Consider the following 26,723-nt stretch of genomic DNA (forward strand, 5'->3'; position numbering starts at 1 on the left):
ATTACAACATAACCTAAATATGTGCAAACATGAAATGAGATATAAGAGCTGTTCTTAGGCAGCTCTAAGGTCAAAAAAGGTACACGTTTAAAAACTATAAAAACCAATAAAATCCAAAATTGTATGAGAAATACCTTGAGACAATTGAAAAGGAAAACACAACATACCAAAACTTATAGGATGAAGTTAAAGCAATGCTAAGAGGGAAATTTATAGCTATAAATGCGTAGAATTTAAAAAAAAAAAAAAAAAAAAGAGGAGGAGGAGGCATTTAGCTTGGTGGTGAAGATGCCCCCACCCCACATCAGAGGGCCTGGGTTTAATTCCTGGCTCTGGCTCCGGACTGCAGCTTCCAACCAACACAGACCCTGGGAGGTGGCAGTGAGAGCTCAAGTAACTGGGCGCCTGGGTGCCTGCTACCCCCGTGGGAGATCTGGATTGACTTGGGAAGAGAATCAATGGATGACAGTGCTCTCTCAATCTCCCTCTCTCTCTCAATCTCCCTCTCTCTCTCTTTCTCCCTCTCTCCCTCCCCTCCCCCACCCCATTTCTGTGTCTCTCACCTCTCAAATTATAAAAACAAAAAGTAGAAGGATCTTAAATCAAGAAGCTAACTACACAAATTAAGGAGCTAGCTAGAAAAAGAGAAGCAAACTAAACAAAGTTAGCAGAAGAAAGGAAATAATAAAGATGAGAGCAGGAATAAATAAAACAAAGAATAGAAAAATAAAAAATCAGTCATCAGTAAGCTCAGAAGTTGGTTCTTTGCAAAGAACAACAAAAATTGACATCTTTTACTTAAATCAAGAAAGAAAGAGAGGACTCAAATGACTAAAATCAGATGTGAAAGTGGAGGTATTTTTTACAGAATAAAGAAAATTCTAAAAAGAACACTAGAAACAGTTGTATCCCAACCAACTGAATAACTTAGATGAAATGGACAAATTCCTACAAACTAAGCAAAACTGACTTAAGAAGGAAAACAAACCGAGAAGACCTGTAACCAGTGAGGAGGTTGAATCAGCGATCAAGAACCTCCCAGCAAATAAAAGACGAGAACCAGATGGCTGCCCTCGTGCACTCTACACAGCGCTGAAGGAAGAATTAACACCAGCCCTTCTAAACTTTTCCAAAAAACTGAAGAAGAGGAAGTAAGTTATGGTCTGAACTAGTCCCCCTGAAATCCCTGTGTTAAAATCCTAACCTCTAGTAATTAGACTGGATCTAAGAGGTAAAGAAGTTGATATGACATCATCGGGGCGGGTCTAATCCAACACCAGATGGAACTGGTATCCTTATGAGGAGAGATTAGGACTCAGACACACAGGTGGGGAAGACAGCCCGGTGCAGGTCAGTGAGAGTGGCCTCAGAGGAAACGACCTTGAACTTGAGACTGCTAGCCTCCAGAATATGAGATAATTGATTTCTGTTCGTTAAACTACCCAGTTGGAGGCATTTTGTTATGGTAGCAACTAGCAAACTAATACAGAACACTTCCTACCGCATCATCCTGACCCCAAAAGCAGACAAAGTCACCGTAACGAAACAATGATCAGTGCTCCTTATGAATACACAAGACAAATCTTCAACAAAATACCAGTTCACTGAAGGCAGCGGCGCATCAACAGGATATACTTGGAACGCAAGGACAGTTCCAGATACAATGAATCCATGTAATGTATCACATTAACAGGGCGAAGGGAAAACATATAGGATCATCTCAATTGAAGCAGGAAAAGCATTTGACAAAATTCAACTTCCTTGCATCACAAAAATCCTTCATGTACTAGGAGTAGAAGGAAACCTCCTCCACATGACAAAGGCTAAAGACGAAAACCCACAGCTGACTTCACATTCAAGGTGAAAGACCAGAAGCTTTCCCTGAAGACCGGACGCTTGTTTTCACCACTCTATCCATACAGTAGGGGGAGTCCTAGCAAGAGCAACTAGACAACAAAAAGCAACAATGGTACCCAAACTGAAAAGAGTTATCTCTGTTTGCAGATGGCATGGTTTAGATATACAAAATCCTAAGGATATTCAGCCATGTTGCAGGATATGATATCAACACGCAATTGTACTTTTACACACTAAAAATGAACAATCTGAAAAGGAAATTATGAAAACAATCCCATTCACTATAGCATCAAAAAGAATAAAGCATTCAGGAATAAATTTAACCAAGGACCTGACTGATGTGTATACTGAAAACTACAAAACATTGCTGAAACAAACTTAAAAAGACACAAATAAATGCCAATACATCCCATATTCATGGATTACGAGATTTAACATTATGCTGTATTAACCAAAGTAATCTACAAATTCAATGCAATCTCTATTAAAATTCTGAAGGTGTATTTTTGAAAAATAAAAAAAAATCAGAAATTCATATAAAATCTCCAGGGACCTCAAATAACCAAAACAATCTTGGAAAAAAAATTGCTTGACTACTTGACTTCAAAAGTTACGAAGATATAGTAATCAAAACAGTATTGATACTGGCATAAGAATAGACATATAGACCAATGGAATAAACCCACACATCTACAGTGAACTGATTTTTAACAAGGATATCAAGACTTGCTGGGGAAAGAGCAGACTTTGCAACAAATGGTGCTCAGGAAACTGGATATATTCACATACAAAAGAAAGCAGCCGGACCCTTACCTTACCTGTATATAAAACTTTAGATTAAAACAGATCAACATCCAAGAGCTAACACTATGTAACTGTCAGGGCAATATCCTATGTTGGGTGACTGGGTTCAAGTCCCAGGTTTGCTCCCAACTTCGGCTTCCTGCTGAGTGTACCCTGGGAGGCAGAAGGTGATGGCTCAGTTACTTGGGTCCCTGCCACCACGTGGGGGACCTGGAATGAGTTCCCAGTACCTAGCTTTGGTCTGGTTTAGGCCTGGCTGGTGTGGGCATTTGGGAAGTGAACCAATGGTATAGGATCTCTCTGTCTCTCTCTCTCTCTCTCCCCTCCCACCCTTTCAAATAAAAAATAAATAAATAAATAATGAAAAGTACTATAGAACTCTTAGAAGAAAACACAGGAAAATTCTCACAGTCTTGGATTGGCAATGATCTCTTGAATATGACACCAAAAGTATTGATAACAACAGAAAAAAATATATAGATGGCACTACATCAAAATCAAGAACTTCTATGCTTCAAAAGATTGTATCAATAAAGTGAAATGACAACCCACAAAGCAAGGGAATAAGTTTACAAATAATTTATCTAATAAAGGATTAATATTCAGAATATAAAAAGAACTTCTCAATTCAACAACATAAAAACAAACAACCCAACTCAAAAATAAGCAAATTACTTGACTAGACATCTCTCCGAAGAAAATAATACAGGTGCCTGACAAGCACATTGACTGGAGTAGTGGCGCAATGGGTTAAGCCACTGCCTGCAAAGCTGCTATCCCATTTGGTGCCTGTTGGGCCCCTACACCCACATGGGAGACCCAGATGAAAATTCCTGGCTCCTGGCTGCTGCCTGACCCAGCCCTAACTGTTGCAGTCATTTGGGGAGTGAACCAGCATATGGAAGATCTCTCTTTCTCCATGTCTCTCCCTCTTTAACTCTGCCTTTCAAATAAATAAAATAAATTTTAAATAAATAAATCTTTAAATAAGTAAGCAAAAAAAAAAAAATGTTCAACACTACTAGGAGGGGCCAGCGCTGTGGTGTAGTGGATAGAGCCGCTGCCTGTAGCGCCGGCATCCCATCTGGGTCCCAGATCAGGTCCCGGCTGCTCCACTTCCGATCCAGCTCTCTATGGCCTGGGAAAGCAGTAGAATATGACCCAAGTCCTTGGGTCCCTGCACCCGTGTGGGAGACCTGGAAGAAGCTCCTGGCTCCTGGCTTCAGATGGGTGTGGCTCTGCCCCGTTGTAGTCACCAGGGGAGTGAATCAGTGGATGGAAGATCTCTCTCTGCCTCTCTGTAACTCTGCCAAGTATATTCCTAAAAAATGCTGGACTTGGGGCCGGTGCTGTGGCGTAGCGGGTAAAGCTGCTGCCTGCAGTGCCGGCATCCCATATGGACGCCAGTTCAAGTTCCAGCTGCTCCACTTTCAATCGAGCTCTCTGCTATGGACTGGGAAAGCAGAAGAAGATGGCCCAAGTCCTTGGACCCCTACACCTACATGGGAGACCTGGAAGAAGCTCCTGGCTCCTGGCTTAGGATCGGCCCAGCTCCAGCTGTTACAGCCATTTGGGGGAATGAACCAGCGGATGGAAGGCCTCTCTCTCTCTCTCCCCTTCTCTGTAACTCTTTCAAATAAATAAATCTTAAAAAAAAAAAAAAAAAAAAAAAAAAAAACACAATGAGACACTATTGTACACATAGGATGGCTAAAACATAAAAGATAATTGCAAGTGTTGACAGATGTGGAGAAATTGGAATTCTTTTGGTGGGACTATAAATAACACAGCTACTGTGGAAAAAATAGTTTGGTGGTTCTTGAAAATGTTACATACAGAATTATAACATGACCCAGCAACGCCATTCCTAAGTACCTGAAACAACTAAAAACGAAGACTCAGAGATACTTGCACACCATGTTCATAGCCATATTATTCACAATAGCCAAAAGGCAAAAGCAACCCCATGTGCCTATCAACAGATGAATAAACTAAATATGACATATACATGTGACAGTACTATTCAGCTATAAAAAAGGTATGCAATTCTGATACATGCTACAACACAGACAATCCCTGAAAACATGCTAAGTAAAACAAGCCAGACAGAAAGGAATATATACTTGGCCGGTGCCGCGGCTCACTAGGCTAATCCTCCACCTTGTGGTGCCGGCACACTGGGTTCTAGTCCCAGTCAGGATGCCAGATTCTGTCCCAGTTGCCCCTCTTCCAGGCCAGCTCTCTGCTATGGCCCGGGAAGGCAGTGGAGGATGGCCCAAGTGCTTGGGCCCTGCACCCCACAGGAGACCAGGAGAAGCACCTGGCTCTTGCCTTTGGATCAGCGCAGTGCGCCGGCCACAGCAGCCATTGCAGGGGTGAACCAACAGCAAAGGAAGACCTTTCTCTCTGTCTCTCTCTCTCACTGTCCACTCTGCCTGTCAAAAAAGAAAAAAGAAAATAAAAAAGAAAAAAAAGAAAGGAATATATACTGCAGGAGTCCACCTTTATGAGGTATCTGGAATATGAATTTTTATGGAGACAGCAGAATGGAGGTCCCCAGCAGGTGGGGGAGAATGGGATGGCAGTTATTGCTCAATGGCTACAGTCTGGGATGATGAAAAAGTTCTGGAAATAGATAGTGGGGATAGTTAATCAACACGGTGAAAGTATTTAGTATCAATAGATTGTATACTGAGAGATGGTTAAAACAGTAAATTTTGGCCGGCGCAGTGGCTTAACAGGCTAATCCTCCGCCTTGCGGCGCCGGCACACCGGTTCTAGTCCCGGTTGGGGTGCCGGATTCTATCCCGGTTGCCCCTCTTCCAGGCCAGCTCTCTGCTATGGCCCGGGAAGGCAGTGGAGGATGGCCCAAGTGCTTGGGCCCTGCACCCGCATGGGAGACCAGGAGAAGCACCTGGCTCCTGGCTTCGGATCAGCGCGATGCGCCGGCCACAGCGGCCATTGGAGGGTGAACCAACGGCAAAAAGGAAGACCTTTCTCTCTGTCTCTCTCTCTACTATCCACTCTGCCTGTTAAAAAATAAAATAAAATAAAAACTTAAATGTTAAAAAAAAAAAAGTAAATTTTGGGGCTGGCACTGTGGCAAAGTGGGTAAAGTTGCCACCTGCAGTGCTGGCATCCCACATGGGCTCCAGTTCGAGTCCCAGCTGCTTTATTTCCAATCCAGCTCTCTGCTACAGCCTGGGAAAGCAGTAGAAGATGGCCCAAGTTCTTGGGCCCCTGCACCTGCGTGAGAGACCCGAAAGAAGCTCCTGGCTCCTGCGTTTGGATTGGCTCAGCTCTGGCCATTGTGGCCATCTGGGGAGTGAACCAGTGGGTGGAAGACCTCTCTCTCTACCTTTGCCTCTGCCTCTCTGTAACTCTGCTTTTCAAATAAAGAAATAAATCTTTAAAAAAAAAACCAGTAAATTTTATGCTATGTATATTTTAGTACAATAAAAACATTTTAAGATCAATAAAGTTCAAAATAACAGGATGGATGATATGCTAGGGCAACCAGACTACCGTTCCTCATGGTTGATCAGATGACCAGAGCACAGGTTCGTAGGCATTCAGGGCGCCTACACCACTTTGTGCTCTGGGATGAGAATTCTCACACCGCCCCTCACTTCACTGGCTAAGGCACAAAGAGCACCCATTTGGGGGCTGGCTTTGTGGCGCAGAGGGTTAAGCTGCTGCCTGAGATGCTGGCATCCCATGTGAGCACCTGTCCCAGCTGCTCCACTGCTGATCCAGCTCCCTACTAATGGGGAAAAGCAGATGGCCCACGTACTTGTGCCCCTGTCACCCACAAGGGAGACCTGGCTGGACTTGCAGGCTCCTGGCTTCAGCCTGACCCAGCCCTGACCATTGTGGCCATCTGGGGATAAACCAGTGGATAAAGAGCTCATGCACTCATGCACGCTCGCTCGCTCTATCTCCCCCTCTGTCTTTGTAGCTCTGCCTTTCAAATTAAATAAATAAATCTTTATTTTATTTTATTTTACTCTTGGTTTTTTTTTTGACTGGCAGAGTTAGACAGTGAGAGAAAGAGAGAGACAGAGAGAAAGGTCTTCCTTCTGTTGGTTCATTCCACAAATGGCTGCTACGGCCTGTGCGCTGCGCCAATCCGAAGCCAGGAGCCAGGTGCTTCCTCCTGGTCTCCCTTGTGGGTACAGGACCCAAACACTTGGGCCATCCTCCACTGCCTTCCCGGGCCACAGCAGAGAGCTGGACTGGAAAAGGAGCAACCAGGACAGAATCTGGCGCCCCAACCGGGACTAGAACCCGGGGTGCCGGCGCCACAGGTGGAGGATTAGCCCAGTGAGCCACGGCGCTGGCCTAAATAAATAAATCTTAAAAATAAAAAAGCACCCACTTGGCACTACCACTTACATCCGGTCAGTATTGCATCTGTCTTATCTTTCCTCAGGAGCCCCCATACCACAGAGGTATAATGTGGCTATCAACACAAATGCACCCACTGAAATCACCTGGCAGCAACTGACTATAAGTTGGGGATGCTTAAGACCCAAAATAGGGGCCAGCGCTGTGGTGCAGTGAGTTAAAGCCCTGGCCTGCAGTGCCAGCATCCCATATGGGCGCTGGTTTGAGTCCCGGCTGCTCCACTTCTGATCCAGCTCTCTACTATGGCCTGGGAAAGAAGTAGAAGATGGTCCAAGTCCTTGGGCCCCTGCATCCACGTGGGAGACTCAGAAGAAACTCCTGGCTCCTGGCCTGGGATCAACTCAGCTCTGGCTGTTGCAGCCATTTGGAGAGTGAACCAGGGGATGGAAGACCTCTCTCTCTGACTCTACTTCTCTGTAAATCTTTCAAATAAAACAAAATAAATCTTTTAAAAAAAAGACCCCAAATACACTTGGATGTTTTCTTAAACTACTGCCAAAATGGGAAACAAGTATTTAAATTCTCATAGAGAATTATTATAAATAAATCAATCCTCTGTTAGATTCTGTTTAGAGAGGCCAGAGTTGTGATATAGTAGGCTAGGCCGCTGCCTGTGAGGACAGCATCCCATTTGGGTACCAGTTCGAGTTCCAGCTGCTCTACTTCTGATCCAACTCCCTGCTAATGTGCCTGGGAAAGCAGCAGATGGCCTGTATCCCTGGGCCCCTGCATCCATGTAGGAGACCCAGGTGGAGCTCCTGGCTTTGACCTGGCCCAGTCCTGGCCATTGTAGCCTTTTGGGAGTGAATCAGCGGATGGAAGATCTTTGTCTCTGTCTCTCCCTCTCTATATGTAACTCTGCCTTTCAAATAAAATAAATAAGTCTTTAAAAAAGATTCTGTTTAGAGTCTCTCTGCTGGAGGGTGAGAAACAATCAAACAACTAAACCGTTGACGCCTCTCCAATCCAGACGTCCTGAGCAACTCCCCAAATGGCTGCAATGGCCAGAGCTGCACCGATCTGAAGCCAGAAGCTTCTTCTGGGTCTCCTATGCGGGTACAGGGGCCCAAGGACTTGGGCCATCTTCTACTGCTTTCCCAGGCCATAACAGAGAGCTGGATTGAAGAGGAGCAGCCAGGACTCAAACCAGTGCTCATATGGGATGCCGGCGCTTCAGGCCAGGGCTTTAACCCAATGTGCCATAACAGGCCCCTGTTTCTCCCTTTTAAATAAATAGCGCAAATATACAAATTAAAAAAAAAAAAAAATCTGTTGCCATGACATTTGTCCTCAATTTTATTGACAACATATACTTTTATTTATTTATTTTAAAGATTTATTTTTATTTATTTGAAAGGCACAATTACAGAGAGAGAGTGAGGGAGAGACAGAGAGCAAGAGAGACTCTTCATCTGCTGGTTCACTTCTCAAATGACTGCAACAGACTGGGCCAGACCAAAGCCAGGAGCCAGGTGCTTCCTCTGGGTCTCCCACATAGGTGCAGGGGCCCAAGCACCTGGGCCATCCTCTGATGCTTTCCCAGGTGCATCAGCAGGGAACTGGATTGGAAGTGGAACAGCTGGGACTCGAACCAGCGCCCATATGGGATGCCAGCATCGCAGATGACAGCTTTGCCACAATGCCAGCTCCTATAAATACATCTTTAGAAGAACAATAAGAAGGGTAAGAGATAGATTTGTGATAAAATATGTATGGCAAAATGGTCCTTGTAGTACCTAGGAGGTGAGCTCATGCGTATTCATGACACAATTCTTTCAACCTATTTATATGTTGGAAATTTTCCTATTAAAATACTGGGGGGGGGGGGGCATGTGAAGGAGACCCCATTACCCTGGCACCTCTGGCATTCTCTCACACTCTTCTGAACTTCAGGCAACGACAGCCTACCCGCCCTGCTTCCATCCTGAAGAGGAAACAGACCTGGAGCCAAAAGTAGGAATCAGCATAATTTTCAAAATTGAGGATGAGGCCCGAGTAAGCATAAGTAAGTAAATAAGTGTAAGAAGTCCGAGTTCTTCTTTCTGGCAATGAAAGGCATTCTATGAGTGGGCATGCTGTTCTACACAAATACGGTGTATGCTTGTGTTTGTGTGAGGGAGGGAGGGAGGGAGAGAGAGAGAGAGAGAGAGAGAGAGAGAGAGAGAGAGAGAGAGAGACTGAGACAGGAGCAGTAGAAGAGGCAAGGCCACACAAATGAGTGTGGGGCAGGTGTCCGGCACCGTAGCGAAGTGGAGACACTGGCATCCCCAGCTTCCTGCCACTGCACACTCTGGGAAGCTGGCAGGTGATGGCTCACAGTACTTGGGGCCCTTCCACCCATGTGGGAGATGCAGATGGAATTCTGGGCTTCCAGTTTTGACCTGGCCCAGCACTGGTTAACTGGGGAAATTTGGTGAGCGCTAGATCTCTGTCTGTTCTGTGCCTTTCAAATAAAAATAAGCAAATAAAAAAAAAAAAGTTTTTTAAAGCCACCAGCAATCATGACAGCAGGAAAATATTTAAAAATAAATAAATGAGGGGGCCGGTGCTGTGGTGTAGCAGGTAAAGCTGCTGCCTGCAGTGCCGACATCCCATATGGGCGCCAGTTTGAGTCCTGGCTGCACCACTTCTGATCCAGCTCTCTGCTGTGGCCTGGGAAAGCAGGAGAAGATGGCCCAAGTGCTTGGACCCCTGTACCTGCATGGGAGACCTGGAGGAAGCACCTGGTTCCTGGCTTTGGATCAGCACAGTTCTGGCTGTTGTGGCCAATTGGGGAGTGAACCAGCAGATGGAAGACCCCTCTCTCTCTCTGTAACTCCTTCAAATAAATAAATAAATCTTTTTAAAAAATTAAATGGGTGTGGAGAAACAGGGTCAACTGAAAAACCGATGACCACATAAAACTGCGAAACTTCTCCAGGCAGTTGTTTTTCTTCTTCTCCTTTTAAAACCAAAACAAAAACCTAAATCTCAACTAGGGTAGTTCAAGGAAAAAGAAACCAGGACAGAGACAAATACTCTCAGCGGCTTGAATGGCATGGCTTGTGACAGGAATTCTCCCAGCTACAATGGAGCTCATTCCAACAGGTGACTGATACAAGCTGAAGAGTGATTCAGGACCAATTGTGAAAAAGGGGAAAAGAAAAAGCCACACCGTAAACAGGCCGAGCGAGTCAAGGAAGTCACAGCTCCCGAGTAAGGCGGCTCTCCCTTCCAGCAGGGTGACTGCGCCCCCTGGCACGAGGACAGGCAGGGCGGCCCGCAGCCTCCACACAGCCGAGACCTTGGCAGAGCCAGCGATGGAAAGTTTCCCTCCGTCTCCCCACAGCCCTGGTCACGGGGCGCCTTTAAAGCTACGGGAACGAGGAAAGCTAACCTCAAGCCCGGTAAGCTCCACCTGAAGTCAAGATAAAGACAATCTTCTTCCCTCCTCCACCTGACCCTGACCGGGCCTCCAGCTCAGAGATCGGAAGATAACGGCCTTCAGGAATTCCACAGGCTCCCTGGCTGAACAACAGGCAGTGCTGTCACATCAGATGCCATTGAAGATAGGAGTCAGGGTGATAAGAGGAGTCTCACTGGAGTCCCGCAGAGTGCCCTGAAGTTTTCCAACCCAGGGTGACAGCAGCCAAAGGAGAGGCTCTCTGTGGGGTTCTGTGGCTGAGCAGGACCCCTCCCAAGGCAGGCACCCACTCCCTTGTCACCACAGGCTTTGTTCTTTCTAGAACCCAAATGAGCCGTTACCTGCGTGGCCCACTGGATCTGCGAGTGCCAGGCACCAAGCAAGGCGTCATAGAGTCCGGTGAGCTGCCGGTCCAGGGGGAGGTCACTCTGGCACAGCTCCTGCCAGGCTGTTAAGAGCTGCACCTGCAGAGGTAGCACAAAGGGGCCTTGCTGGGAACACCACCATGCTGCCTGACCAAACGGCCCTGATTCACGGCTGCCCCCCGAGCCCAGTCCTGGGAAATCAGGTACCCACGGAGGTTCGGCCACTTCCTAACAAGACAGAAGAATAACTTACATTCTGGTCATCGTCTGAAACTTGGACCTGTCCCCTCCCGGGGCTCCCCTTCACCCTTCATCCCACCCCAAACGCGCTTCCACTCGGCACGCTGCTCTTCTGAACAGACCCCGGGGGTGGCCACGAGCTGTGTGGCAGCTCTGTGTCCTTACTGCTAAAAGACACATTAGCACTGGACTTGAAGGCATTAAGGTTAACCCGGGAGGCTGCCCAGCTTTTCTGTAACCGAACTGCAACATCCCAAGAAAACATAAACAATGCTTACAGCTTGCTTAAGGTCTGACAAAGCTTAAGACATGCCTCTGCCTGAAAAGACAAAATGGGAATAAGACAACATTTCCAGTCTGTGGCTGAAGCCAGCTCTCAGTACAATAGGTGATGCAAACTGATGACCCTTCTCCTCCAGGCAATGAAATGAATCCAGACGCTGGACCAACAGCACCCCCTACTGGCAAGCTAAAAGAAAAAGGGCCCCAGAATTTGTACCTTTGGGCAGGATGGGGATTCTGCAGCCTGTATTGGGAGCATTCCACAACCGTAATCGCCCGAGAGCGTCTTACCTTGTGACACTTGTAGTAGTATGCGAGGAGCTGGGGCATCCGGTCCACTTCCGTGAAAACCTTCACAAACGCTTTGGACTGATCTAAAGAACAGAAGATGTGTACATACGGTGATCAGGTTTTCCGGTGCAGCCAAGGGAAGGAACTCACCAGGGGAAATGTGGATGTATGTGAGCTAGTGCTCCTAGATGGTGGCAGGGACACAATGACTTGGGCCATCACCTGCTGCCTCCTACGTGCATTAGCAGGGAGCTGCATCGGAGTGGAACTCAAAGTGGCACCCTGAGAGTGGACGCCAGTGTTACAAGCGGTGGGCTAAGCCGCTGTGCCACATCACCAGCCTCTGTGATGATCTTTCGGTTTCTAATCGGCCGACCTAAATTAGGTTGCCCCTGCTAGTCCATGTAACATCTTCCTCATAGAACTAATGGCAATCTCTACTTCATTTCGATGCCTATACAATAGCTTATTGTCTTTTTCACCAATGGAAACAAATTCCATGAGGGCTGTGACCTTTCCCGCCTTGCTTCACTGTTTCCAGAAATAAGCACAATAAACAGTATAGGTACTCAAAAAGTATATTGATTGTTTTAATTTTTTTTTGGAGGGGGAACAGGTAATTGTTTATTTTTTTTAGGATTTCTTTTATTTATTTATTTGAGACATAGAGTTAAAGAGAAAGGGAGAGACAGAGAGAAAGGTCTTCCATCTGCTGGTTTACTCCCCAAATGGCTACAAAGGCCAGAGATGAATCAATTGGAAGCCAGGAGCTTAGAGTTTCTTCTGGCTCTCCCAAGAAAGTGCAGGGGCCCAAGGACTTGGGCCATCTTCTATTGCTTTCCCAGGCCACAAGCAGAGAGCCAGATTAGAAGAGGAGCAGCCGGGACACAAACCCGCACCCATATGGGATGCTGGAGCTGCAGGTGGAAGCTTAGCCCACTATACCACAGCACCAGCCCCATTAAAGATTGTTTTAAACACACTGTCAGCATTAAAAGTAGCATGTTTTAAAAAAATCAAGAAATAGTAGGTTCATGGTAGAAATAATGGAAATAGAGAACAAGAAGAAACAACTGCCTACATCTTATATGTGTTAAAATAAACACTGTTAACAGTTGGGTATATGTTCAAAGAATATTTTGAAGTTTGTGTTCATTTTATTTATTTTAGAGAGAGAGAGAGAGAGAGAGAGAGACAGAAGCAGAGATTCCCCAGCTGTCAGTTCACTTTCCAAACGCTGGCAGCAGCCAGCACTGTTCCCAGGAGCCTGGGACTCAATCCAGGTCTCCCACGTGAGTGGCAGGAACCGAACAACTTGAGCCATCACCTTTGCCTCCCAGCGTGAGCATTAACAGGAAGTTGGGGTCAGGAGCTGGAGCCAGGACTCGAACCCAGGCCCTCCAATGTGGGATGCATGTGACTTTGCTCTGCCAAACACCTGCCCCATTTTTAAAATTTTGTATTTACCTCATTCATTTCAGATACACATAAGGAGAGGAAGAGGGACAGACAGAAAACTCTTTAACAAAATGAAGTCAAGAAACACCTAAAATTAGTATCTGAAGAAATTAAATAATACATTTATCACGTAGAAATATGAAGTAAATACCAGGAAAAAAAAAAAAAAAAAAAACAGCTCCAAGAGTGTTGAGCTGTGGGTTCTGGAAAAATGGGTAATGGAGACTGCGAGGCAACCATGACGGCTCAAGCGGCTGGGTCCCTGCCACCCCCGTGGGAGGCCTGGATGGAGCTCCTGGTTCCTAGCTTTGGCTTGGCCCATTCCTGGTAACTGGCTTTGGGGGAGTGAACCAGGAGATGGGATTTCTCTCTCTCCTTCAAATACAACCAAATATAACCAAATTCAGGAGAAAGAAAAGTGAAACCAATTGACTACACTGTGCATCTGGGCTTCGAATCTGTAGCTGAGCTGAATCTGCTGAGCTGCATGGCTTTTTACAAATAGTCCATGCTTCACTCAAACGGGCTCTTCAAAAGCTCCCACGTGGAACAACTCGTTAAGGAACTGGTCTGTTAGGAATCATGCCCCTGGAGCTACTGCAGAAGCTACCGGTCTGAGAGGAGAGGGGTACTGTGCACCGAGCACCTCCTCTCTGACTGGTCCTCTCCCCTCACTGGGCTCTCACAGCTCACAAGGAGCAGGCCAGAGATTGAAAACTGGCTCCAGCCACCTCCAACGTCAACACCCCTCCCACTCTGCCACACTTCCCGGCAGACCCACGAATAAACTGTAACAGCCATGAACTTGGTCCCTGAAGACAAATGACTTAACCCGCCCAAGGCAAATGTGGTTCTGTCCCCAGCCTTCCTCTCGGGTCTCATCTCTGACCACTTCCCAATGCTTGTGCCACTAAGCAGGTTGAATTATTATTCCCCAGACAGTCCCGAGCATTCCCTCTCCTGTACCATTCAAGCACAGGCTGCTGCCTCTGCCCCCTGCGCATCTCTTGGCAACATCGTGGACTCATGGGAAAATGCTCATGCTATGTTGCTAACTGGGGCCGAGAGAGAGAGAGAGAGAGAGAGAGAGAGAGAGAGAGAGAGAGAGAGAGACAAAACTATATAAACTAATGTCTATATTTTTCCTAAAAGACACATGTATACAAGAAAAAAAACACTGGAAGAACATACTAATAGTCACCTCTGGTTGTGAGTTGACTGGCAAATCATTTTTTCTTATTTTTCAGAGACTCACGAACCTGTATTGTTCTTATCATCAGAAATTAGTTTTTGATGATTTTTCTAATCCACGTATCTTTCAAGATTCTGCACATATACTGACCCTTGCAGACGCTTCCTCCACTGCCCCCAGCCCACTCGGGCAGCTTCCCCTCTGCACCTGGCGATACAATTACTTGTGGACTTGTTCTCACCGAGCCTTACCCTCAGCCAAGCTCAAGTGCCTGTAAGCACAGCAACCTGACCTTATTCTCTATTCCTCGCTGTCCGGCACATATTTTGGATTTTTAGATAACATGAACAAGTGGGTTACCCCTTTGCAAATGCCTACTGGGATTACACAGAGGGGAGCTAAGAATCAGCAAGCACACGGAACTCTTACAGGTTCACATGCTCGGTGGTTTGAGGAATGAGTAAATAATGTGGAACGTGTCAGCATTCCACACATAGCAGTGGGCTCTGAGAGCCAAGTTAACAGTTCCAGCAGCAAGTGGTTTCTTACATATTTCCCGAAGGGGAAAGGAAATGAGTAAACGCACTGCCCCATTTCCAGTTTCCTGATAAAAAAACTGGGAGGCAGGTTCCTGGGAGTCCCTAATACACTGCAACACTGCTGGCTCATGTCTGCCTCCTTCTGGCCAAATCTAGAATCACAGCTTTAGAATTACATTTAAAAGAAGGAAATTTTTTTTAAAAAATTAGCTAACAGGTCCCCAACCTTTTTATACCTATGTTGTTCCCTTTGCTTCTGGGAAACCCAATACACTGCCAAGAAGAAAAAGTTGCAAAAGTGACTACTGTGGGGCCAGCGCCGTGGTGTAGCGGGTAAAGCTGCCGCCTGCAGTGCCAGCATCCCAGAAGGAGCAGTTCCAGCTGCTCCACTTCTGATCCAGCTCTCTGCTGTGGCCTGGGAAGGCAGTGTAAAATGGCCCAAGTCCTTGGGCCCCTGCACCCACGTGGGAGGCCTGGAAAGGGCTCCTGGCTCCTGGGTTTGCATCAGTACAACTCTGGCCATTGCGACCATTTGGGGGGTGAATCAGAGGATAGAAGACCTCTCTCTTTCTCTCGCTCTCTCTCTCTGACTCTGCCTCTCTGTAACTCTGACTTTCAAATAAATAAATAAATCTTAAAAAAAAAAAAAGTGACTTCTGTGGAGTTACCCAGCTAAACTTTGACACCTGCTACCAGATCTCAACTCAGTGGGCAGGAATGTATGAGTTAGAAAATGCATATCTGCCTTTAATATGCCTATAATATTCATAAGATCACTTAAATAAATGAGCCTTCCTGCTACCGTTACATTTCACCAGTCGTAAGATGAAGAAGTTCTGGGGTTCTGGTATACCTGGTGACTGTAGCTGTTTTTTAAATAAAAATAGCGATAAATGTTTTTATAATTATAGATTATTATTATTATATCCTTAAAATCTGCTGACAGTACATCTTAAGTGTTCTCACCACAATAAGACAGATGTTATTGTAACAGTGTGAGGTGACAGATCTGCTAACTAATTTGATAGTGGTAATCACTTTGCAATATAAATGTACATCAAATCATCATGCTGTATACCTTATAGATATTTTTTATTTTTAATTTTACCTCAATAAAGCTGAAAAAAGCACCCCTTTTCTTTTCAAAAATGTTCTTTTTTAATAATAAATTGTATGGTTGAACTCAGTATACTGAAATTTTAGAATATTTACATGTGTGATAAGTTTATACATGCATTCTGCATATTTATATTTATAATTATTTAGCATTAGCCTTAAACAATAGCACACTCATCCACCCTGAAACATTGAAAAAGTCTGACTGAATTCCTAAGATGTCAGAACGTCTTACAGTTTAATTTCACCCTCAGAATTGCACCCCCCTATACACAAAAACCATGCACCGACTCAGAAGCCAGGAGAGGAACACGTTTCCAGGACGGGAGAGTAAGCCAGCACTGCCCACTGTTGTTGACAATGAGAAACAGAGAAGCAGAAACGGTCACCAGGCCTTGGAACTGGGTAAAAACCCAGCTGCCGCAGACACGAACAGAACAGGGCAGGGGACATTAAACTCTGGCCGGAAGGCCCCGCGTGACACACGAGCAGGGGCGGGCATGCGGGCAGCAGGTGAGGCCGCTTGGACACCTGCATCCCTTACGACAGTGCCTGAGTCCCTGCTCGGCTTCCAGCTCCGGCTTCCTGCTGGTGCCCAGCCTGGGCAGCAGCAGGTGAAGGGTCAAGGACCTGGGTCCCTGCTGCCCTCTCAGGAGACCTGGATGCCCCCAGCCATTGCAGGCATTTGAGGAGCTACCCAGGGCACGAGACCTTTCCACCTTTCAGATAAATAAAATGGAATATGTACAAGCAGATGGAAGGAAAACAGAATTAGTGGATACACACTGTATTCCGTCCATCAAAAAAGCTGTAGAAGTAAAAAAACAGCCCTGCTGCTGCTGCTTCATTTTTAACCAACTGTTTTGTGGATGAAAAAAAGACAGGAAGCGTTAGACAAACTTATTTGTTGGAAAATATGTACATCATAATGTTCTTTTGAAAAGACTTTTTATTTATTTTATTATTTGAAAGCGAGGGCGTTCTCCCATCTGCAAGAGTTGGGGCTGGCTCAGGGTCTCCCACATGGGTAGCAGGGACCTTGCTACGTACTGCTCCCAGGGTGGACACTAGCATGAAGCTGAATTGAAAGCAGAGCTGGACCTGGAACCCAGGTACTCCGATGGCATCTTAACCCGTGTGCCAAATGCCCACACCATAGTGTTCTTGGTGGAGTCAAAACTCACCAGGAGCAAAGAATGTGCTTTTATATTTATAGTTATATTTATTTATATAAATATAAATCTAATATAAATTTTGCCTCAAAAATAAAAAGAACCATAAAGCAACACTGAACTTCAGTTCTCGATATGAAAACTTAAGTGCTCAGCAGTGAAGTGCAGTGACGTCTACAGCTCACTTGGAAATAAAATGGATCGATGCCTGGATGAACGACGGATGGATTGGTAGACGCAGGGTACATCGAATGTGGCAAATGCTGATGGTAGAACCCAGATGGTGTGTTCGCTGCACTTGGTGCAACTTTGCTGTATGTTCAAAACTTTCATAGAGAATGCTGAAAGCATGTACCTCAACATGACAGATTTTCTGCCAATCCACGTAATTTAATGACGATCAAGGCATTCCAAAGCTTCCCCTTCCCGGAGACGAGAGACGGCCCACACTCACCCACAGACTGCGTGGTGAACGCGGCCACGATCTGGGGACTGGCCAGGGCCTCCAGCCTGTTCTTCAGCGCCTCCAAGTGCACACATTTTTCGGAGTAGTCTGGGGTGTCCACAAGCATCGCCAAGCTGTTCTGCATGCCCGTGAGCTTGGCAGAAATCACAGCTATGTCCTTTTAAAGAGACCAGGATAAAGAGCGGTTACTTATGTGCACTGCGACAGAGAGATTGCAACACTGCTTAAGAAGATGGCTCAGGTGTCACAGGGGCACAGGTTAGGGAGCAGGCAGTTCTGCGCATGACAGGCGAGGAGCCAGCAGAGAGGGCTCTGAAGGAGGCAGCGCGTGGGCTGCACCTGGAGGCACAGGTGGAGGCCTCTACTGCACAGCAAAGGGGAGGGCGGCTGGCACGGGCAAAGAAGTAGACACGAGGCGCGGCAGGCCACAGTCGGAGTGCTCACAGGGGGACGTGTGGATGGAAGAGCCACAGGGCGGAGGAAAAAGGAAGGAGACCCTGGCTGCTGTTGTCTGGTCCCAGGAGCAAAGGATTAGAAGAGCACAGAGGCCCAGATGGAAAACACCACCACCAATCCAGACAGGCAGGTCCTGGAAAAAGTAACCGGGGGATGGCCTTGGACACAAAGAATGAACTTGAAGGGCCTAGCCTGAGTCCCGGCAGTTCTGAGTCTCCAGACAGAAGGGGGAGAAAACTTCTATCTTTCGGTAGTTTACCATGGAAATCAGACATGATATTTAAATATATTCTCTCCCATACACACGCACAGGAAATCCAATAGTGTTTGCAACTTACATATAGGAAGCCTGGATCAACTAAATTGTCAGAAACTAAATGGGATAAGACAGTGCTAAATGATGTGGAACAGCAGATACAGTACAGAGTGAAAAATGCTGCCAACGGTATCCACAATGCGCCATTGTTTGAGGGAGAAAAAGAGCAGGGCCCAGCTACGTGTGCTCCTACCCGGAAGGAAGGCGTGAAGCTGACGACAGAGTGTGTCTGTGAAGGAGAAATCAGGGGACTGGAGGGTCCAGGTTAGGAAAAAACCTTATTTTTCACAGTTTATTCCTGGTTACTGAATGTTTTTCCATATGGATATATAACTTTAAAAAAAAAACTTGTGACTATAAGAAAATTGAAAGTATGTCTTTGTAAAAATTAAAAGAGGAGGAGGAAGGAGGGTAGAAGTGAGGGAGAAGGGTACAGTGGGAAGTATCATTATGCTCTTAAAACCATATATATGAAATACTTGAAATCTGTTCCCTTTATATAAATATAAAAAATAAAAATAAAACATTGGGGGGTGCGGCACTGTGGTGCAGTGGGTAAAGCTATGGAGCCATATGGGCACCAGTTTGATTCTTGGCTTCTCCACTTCCAATCCAGCTCCCTGCTGATGCGCCTGGGAAAGCAGTAGAGGATGGAACATGTGCTTAGGCCCCTGCACCCATGTGAGAGGTCTGGAGAAGCTCCTGGCTCCTGGCTTTGGATGAGTGTAGCTCCGGCCGTTGCAGCCATCTGGGGAGAGGACCAGCGGATGGAAGACCTCCCCCCCCCCAACCCCGTGTGACTCTGCTTTCCAAATAAATAAATAAATCTTCAAAAAAAAATAGTTGGGTAATTTCTTATAAACATATATTTATCACATAACCTAACAATTCCATTCCTAAGTCTTTACTTCAGTGAAGTAAAAACTTATCTTCTCATCAAAACCTGTTTTATGGGGGCAGACACTATGGTTCAGTGGGTTAAAGCCCTTATGGGCAGTGCCAGCAACCCATATGGGGCTGGTTCAAGTCCCGGCTGCTCCACTTCCGATCCAGCTCTCTGCTATGGCCTGGGAAAGCAGTAGAATAGGGCCCAAGTGTTTGGGCCCCTGCACCTGCATGGGGGACCTGGAAGAATCTCCAGGATCCTGGCTTCAGATTGGCCTAGGTCTGACCATTGCAGCCATTTGGGGAGTGAACCAATGGATGGAAGATCTCTCTCTGTAACTCTGCCTTTCAAATAAATAAATAAATATTTATTAAAAACAAAACCTGTTTTATGAATGTAGAATTTCTGGTAATATTTATTCATAATCATCACAAATCGGGAAGAACCTAAATGCTCATCACCTGGGAAACACATAAACAACCTATGGTGCATCCACGCAACACAATACTGCTGAGGAACTAAGAGAAACGAGTGAGATACTCCAGATCCTAGAGGTTCTGTCCGCGTCACTGCAGGGCTGGTTTACGTATAAGACGCTCTGGGAAAGACAAAACTCCAGGCATGGAGAAGGCGTCAGAGGCGGGGTGGGGGAGGGTTGTCGACAAGGCCGCGGCATGAGGGGAGTTGCAGTGGACACTCTGCAGCTTGACTGTGAGTGTGGTTACCTGACTCTATCCATCTGTCAGCACTCGCAGTACTGCACACCAAAAAAATTAATTCACTACACACAGTTTTCTCAAATAAATACATGTTTTAAATATCAAAAAAAAACCTGTATAAGTTAATTTTTTTAAGGCAAAGAGATGAGCAGTAATTTGTTTGGTCCCACAACTGGTACAGCTTTTCACCAGACACCGTCTCCCATCATCTCCTTGCAGGCAGGCCTCAAAGGCACCGCGATTTCCTCTGCAGCCCCGGGGGTTGCCAGGGTCCCACAGTGGGTGAGGCCTCTCCACCCCGTTCCACGGCCTCGCCCAGCCCCGTCCTCTCTGCTGAGCGTTTTCACTGAGGCAAAGCGGGCAGAAGTTGGAGCCGGGCCGCATCTTGCCTTCCCCGTGTGGGAAAGTTTTCCGTGTGCTGCTTCTGGGCTCCCCTGTGGTCTGATCAATGGCTACCTTGCCTTCTCCGGTCCGTAAGGCCCTGCCTATCTGAATTTCCCAACAGTCCCCTAAGCAGGAGACCTACTTGAGTCTTGAAGGTCTCCTCGATGTCAGCGCTCAGGGTGCTCCACTTGTCCGCCTCCTGCAGAGACTCGGCGGCCAGCTGCATTCTGGACTTCACCTGATCGATTTCCACCAGCACCTGGGGGGAAAGGGCGGTGAGAAACCAAGGCAGATCCTGACTCTGCTCCTTCCTTCAGTGACTGGAAACAAGCGTCATGGCCCACTCCTCCTTCTTTAGGGAGCTTCTGCACCCCCACACCACCGGTCACCTGACTGCAGCACCTGCTGAAGGGTGACTAAGCTGAAAGAACACAGCAAGGAGGTCATGTAAATGCTGAGCAGGATTCTGGGTTAGGGGCCGTGGTTCGGCAGGCTAAGCCACCACTTGGCACACATACAGCCCAGATCGGAGTGCTGGCTCAAATCCTAGCTATTCCCCCTCTGATCCAGCTTCCTGCTAAGGCATTCTGGGAGGCAGCTGATGAAGGCTCAAGTGCTTGGGCCCCTGCCACCCATGGGAGACCCGGATAGAGTTCCAGGTTCTGGACTTCAGCCAGACCTAGTTCTGACTGTTGTAGGCATTTGGGGGGTGAACGGATTTTTTTTTCTCTCTCTCTCTGCCTTTCAAGTGGATGAAAATAAATAAAAATAAACCTTAACAAAAATATTTCCGAGTTAAGATGGGCCTCCCGTGATGTGCTGTTCTAAACCCCTTAGGAGAGGGAAGATCTTCCAGAATCAAGACCCTCACATTCAGGACAGGTGCCAGTACCTGCATGGATTGCGATGTGTCCTGCTCGAATTTCTTAATGTCCTCCTTGACAAGAATCATTTGCTCTTTCAGGAAGGACGCCTCCTGTTTAAGGGCTTCGACGTCACGGAGCACTTTGGGCATGTTCTGGAGGGCTTGGTGACTTGTTTCTACAGCAAAAAAAAAAAAAAAAAAAAAATCCAGAGCGGCACAACAGGTGACAATCAGAACGGCCACCAGCGAGAAACAGGAGACAAATGAGACCACAGCGAGGAAACTTTCCCGAAATCATTCCCAACCACTCCGGGGCCTGTGGAAAACGCGGGGCAGCCCAGGGACGGGCTGGGGGCTATGTCCTTGCCCAGGAGAGGGCCGCCTTAGCCTTGACAAGGAATGGGCCATCAAGCTGACCCAACCCCGGCTGTTTGCCAGGGCGAGGGAAGCTGTTAACAACACCCTTTGCAAGAAAGAGTCTGGGCGAGTGCCAGCCCTGCCCAGGGAGCCCCCCAGACCTGGTCTCACTTAACACCCATGCAGTCATCACCAGCTTCTCACTGAGGAGAAAGCGGAGGCACAGAGAGGTTAAGTAACTCACGCACATCTCATGAGCCGGGACCAAACTGTATACTTATTTTGCCCCTGATGTCTGCTTCCCAGGATTCCTTATGTTTCTTTTTCTCCAATTTCCATGTTCTTTTTTCTCCTGTTTCCATATTCTTGAGCTTTTTCTAGGCTATTTTGCTTTTTTGAAAAGATTTATTTATGTATTTGAAAGTCAGAGTTACAGAGAGAAAAGGAAAGGCGGAGAGAGAGAGAGGTCTTCCATCCGCTGGTTCACTCCCCAGTTGGCCGCAACAGCCAGAACTGCGTTGATCTGAAGCCAGGAGCCAGGAGCTTCTTCCGGGTCTCCCACGTGGGTGCAGGGGCCCAAGGGCTTGGGCCATCTTCTACTGCTATCTCAGGCCATAGCAGAGAGCTGGATCGGAAGTGGTGCAGCTGGGACTTGAACCAGTGCCCATATGGGATGCCGGCACTACAGGTGGTGGCTTTACCCACTATGCCATAGCACTGGCCCCTCTAGACTATTTTTCTGCTAAGTCCAACACTTATTTTAGGAATATATACTTGGTTTTCCTCATTACTGGATAGTGAGGGAGAGTGTTACTTCAAAGGACCACCCAATGTTGAGAAAAAAAAAAAATGCCTCTGACAGATAGCCTTTGAAAATGTCTTTCGAGGCTGGCTCTGTGGTGTAGCAGGTAAAGCCGCCGCCTGAAGCACCGGCATCCCATATGGGCGCTGGTTTGAGTCCCAGCTGCTCCACTTCCGATCCAGCTCTCTGCTGTGGCCTGGGAAAGCAGAAGAAGATGGCCCAAGTGCTTGGGCCCCTGCACTCACATGGGAGACCCAGAAGAACTCCTGGCTCTTGGCTTCGGATCAGTGCAGCACCAGCCGTTGCGGCCAATTGGGGAGTGAACCATCGGATGGAAGACTCTTTCTCTCTCTCTCTCTCTGCCTTTCCTTCTCTCTCTGTGTAACTCTTTTAAAAAATAAATAAAATCTTTAAAAATGAAAAAAAAAAAAATACGTGTCAGTCACCATGTGACATTTCCACAAACCCGGTGGAGACATCAGCGGGTGACACTGTGAACAGAAGGTCCCTGCTTTGAAATCCCAGCTGCCTGGGAAGTTTTCCAATGGTAAAGTATAAACTGTGGCCCCTGACTTCCCCAAGGGTTCTGTCCCATCCTGAACCAAACTGACCTCTTGGGGGTGGGGCCGAGGGCAGGGACAGGGACACACCTGAGCTACAGGCGAGAGCAACCTCATCCACGTCACGGACTAATGTCGGGCTGAACTGCCCATACACTTCTGGCAACCCTGAGTGCTCCCTGGGCACTGTGGCTGCCATAACTGTGGAACCTGACAACAGGACGAGTGAGACTGAGCCAAGACGCTGTACAAGCTTCAGAGAATCTGCGGGGGTGTGGGCGGTGGCCCAGGGATGAGCCGGAGGCCCCGGGAGCCAGGCTGAAGGAAATAAACACTAAGGGGTCTCCAGTTAGTTCAGTGGTGAACATTCTGGACTCACCCCAAGTTTCTCATTCAGTGGGCGTGGGATGAGGCCCACGATGCCCATGCCTAACTGCTGCTGGTGGCAGGACCACACACTGAGACTGACTAGACTGGTTCTTCACTGCTCGCCTGCCTCACCCCTGTGTGCCAGCATCGTGACACAGCAGGTAAAGTCGCCACCTGTGATGCCTGGCACCACATATGGGCACTGGTTGGTGTCCTGGCTGCTCCACTTCTGATCCAACTCCCAACTTATGGCCTGGGAAGGCAGCACAAGATGGCCCAAGTGTTTGGGCCTCTGCACCCACGTGCGAGACCTAGAAGAAGCTCCTGGCTTCAACCTGGCCCTGCCCTGGTCGTTGCGGCCATTGGTGGAGTGAACCAGCGGATGGAAGATCTCCCTCTGTAACTCCAACATTCAAATAAATCAATCTTTTTAAAAACCATCGTAGCCCTAGGTCTGAACTGCAGCACGGAGGCCCGCCACGTGGGCTGCACGGGGATGTGCCAAGGAGAGGCACGCGAGTGGCTTCTTCACGCAGCCCTTCCATAAACGGTGCCAACCCTGATGGCGGGTGGCCGTTCACATTACAAAACCTTTCTGAGGGCAGTTATAAAGGATGACGAAAACGCAGCAACGCTGTTCTGTGGTCTTTTCAAAATGTGGCCCACAGGCCTCCGGTGTCAGCTAGAATGGAGTTCAGATGCACACGCAGGTGCCAAGGCCACCTGTCCGAGGTTTCCACTCAGTAGGCATGGTGTGAGGTCAGGGAATGTGGACATGGTGAACAGATGTCTAACAGCAGAATACAATTTGAAAATCTTTGCAGACCGTGCTGTGTGATCTGGGGTTAGGAAGGTGAGCAGTAAACCCCATCCAAACAAGTCCAAGGTCTTCCTCCCCTCCCGCCAGCGCACCGGATGGAAGCTGCACCTTGTCTCTGCCCACCCTCCACCCCACCCAGTGTGCTCCATGGCACCTGAGCATCTTGACAATGAACTCCCAGGACCTGCTCATCCACCTCCGCCACAAAATAACAATCTGACCCCACATGAGGTTCCAAAGATAGGAAACAGAACCACAAAGGGGTCTTCAGTGGGCAGGTACCTCCCTGACTTTAACAGCACTGCTGAGGCCCCAGCCTCCAGCCCAAGAAACCTCGGAATCACACTTCCGGTCTGGGCTGGCTCCCTGCGTGCCTCTCTCCCCTCCCCTCAGCCCTGCAAACTTCAGCCCACTCCTGTACCCGATCTAAAGGCTACCATTTCCCATGGCTGCCCCTGCAAGGGTAAAAGGCCAGATTCCAGCACAAAGGGGCATGAGAACACTTTAGGGGTGACAGCAGTGTAGCTGAATACATTTATATCCATGTATGTAAATGTTATCTAAACAAACAGAAGTGGGAGGGGCCAGCACAGTGGCTCAGTGGGTAAAGCTGCCAACTGCAGTGCCGGCATCCCATATGGGCACCAGTTCAAGTCCCAGCTGCTCCACTTCTGATCCAGCTCTCTGCTATGGCTTGGGAAAGCAGTAGAAAATGGCCCAAGTCCTTGGGTCCCTGCACCCAGGTGGGAGACCTGGAATAAGCTCCTGGCTCCTGGCTTCAGATCAGCGCATCTCTGGCCATCGCGGCCAACTGGGGAGTGAACCAGCGGATGGAAAAACCCTCTCTCTCTGCCTCTCCTTCTCTCTCTGTGTAACTCTTTCAAGTAAAATAAATAAATCTTGAAAAAAAGAAGAAAAAAAAAACAGAAGTGGGCATTTGTCCTAGCTGTTTAGAGCCTGTGTCTCTTCTCTGAGCACCTAAGTTTGATACTCAGCTCTGGTTCCCGAGTCCACCTTCCTACCAACAGGGATTCTGGGAGGCAGTAGGGCATGGCTCAAGTAGTCGGGTTCCTGCTGCCTGCGTGAGAGACCTTGGTTGAATCCGTGGCTCTTGGCGTTTGGGAAATGAAGCCGCAGATCCTCCTTTGCTGCCGCCTCTCCAATAAAAAAACAGAGAGCTTGGGCTCTGGAACCAGTTTCCCTGGGTTCAAATCCAGGCTCCCCTACGCGTGAGCAATATGCCACTGGGCAAATTACTGCTCTCGGACTCTGCTATACAGTAGGAATAACAACAGTGCCTATCTCAAGAATCATCCTTGGGACCGGTGTTACGGCATAGCCAGTTAAGCCCTGCCTGCAGGCAGTATCCCAACTGGCTGCTGGTTCGAGTCCCAGGTGCTCCACTTCCAACCCTCCCTACTAATGCACCTGGGAAGGCAGTGGAAGATGGCCAAGGTGCTTGAGCAATGCACCCACATGACAGCCCAGGATGAAGCACCAGGCTCCTGCCTTTGGTCTGGCCCAGTCCTGGCTGTTGTGGCCATTTAGAAAATGAACCAGTAGATAGAAGACCTTTCTCTCTCCACCTCAACCTCTTCTCCCCACCCCATAACTCTGCCTCTCAAATGAATAAATTTTTTTTTTTAAAGAATTACTCTTAGGTTTAAATTAGATAATCACACCCCAAAGTTAACATTCTGCCCAGGACAACAGTGCAATGTGCAGGACTATACGAAGTATCACAGGACATGAAACACTGCTGGGTCTGTCCATCACTGTGACATTCCTCACCACCTGACACTCATTGCTAAGTATTACCAGGGGAGGGGACAGGGGCAGGGAGAGGCAGGAGGAAACCCACAGTTTCACACCTAGAGCACTTAGAACAGTAACTGGCCCACGGCAACCCTCCGGCATCTGCCATCATGCTACTTTTACCAATGCCCTCCCTTTGCCGGATGAAGTCTTCCTTCGAGGCCTGCTGTGGGGAAAGCCCTACACAATTCTCCCAGCTAGGAGGTGACTGCTCCCTCCCGCCAGCCCTCAGAGCTCCAGGTTCCACACTCCGCAAAGCCACCTCTCACTGTAACAGAACTGTGTACACGTCTTCCCCACAGGCAGCAGCCGAAGAAAAGTAAACTTCTCATCCTCAGTACCCATTTCTCTCATTTTTCTTTTAAGATTTATTTATTTATGAGAGGCAGAGTTATAGACAGAGGGATAGGTCTTCCATCCGCTGGTTCACTGCCCAGATGGCTGCAGAGCCAGAGCTGCACTGATTCGAAGCCAGGAGCCAGGAGCTTCTTCTGGGTCTCCCATGTGGGTGCAGAAGCCCAAGGACTTGGGCCATCTTCTACTGCTTTCCCAGGCCACAGCAGAGAGCTGGATCAGAAGTGGAGCAGCCAAGACTCAAACCAGTGCCCATGTGGGATGCTGGTGCTACAAGCAGATTTTAACCTACTATGCCACAGCACAGCCCCTTCTCTTACTTTCTTAAGCTCTCCTTTTTTTTTTTTTTTAACACTTATTTATTTAGGCTACACACACACACACACACACACCCCTCTTCTATTTTGGGGCTGAGCCAGGCCAAAATC

General features: G+C 47.6%; 1 protein-coding gene across 1 annotated transcript in view; it reads right to left on the bottom strand.

The window, feature by feature from the left end:
- COG7 (component of oligomeric golgi complex 7) overlaps nucleotides 1–26,723 on the bottom strand; it is a 69,137-nt gene that overhangs the window by 41,519 nt on the left and 895 nt on the right. The window contains exons 2-6 of the mRNA XM_062180424.1: nucleotides 21,246–21,394; nucleotides 20,496–20,612; nucleotides 17,581–17,749; nucleotides 11,650–11,732; nucleotides 10,813–10,935 (exon numbers count right to left, since the gene is read on the bottom strand). Of these exons, the coding sequence (XP_062036408.1) occupies nucleotides 10,813–10,935; nucleotides 11,650–11,732; nucleotides 17,581–17,749; nucleotides 20,496–20,612; nucleotides 21,246–21,394 (641 nt within the window). The remainder of the gene's footprint in view (nucleotides 1–10,812; nucleotides 10,936–11,649; nucleotides 11,733–17,580; nucleotides 17,750–20,495; nucleotides 20,613–21,245; nucleotides 21,395–26,723) is intronic.

Source organism: Lepus europaeus, chromosome 21, assembly GCF_033115175.1.
Source record: "Lepus europaeus isolate LE1 chromosome 21, mLepTim1.pri, whole genome shotgun sequence".
Taxonomy (NCBI): Eukaryota; Metazoa; Chordata; class Mammalia; order Lagomorpha; family Leporidae; genus Lepus; species Lepus europaeus.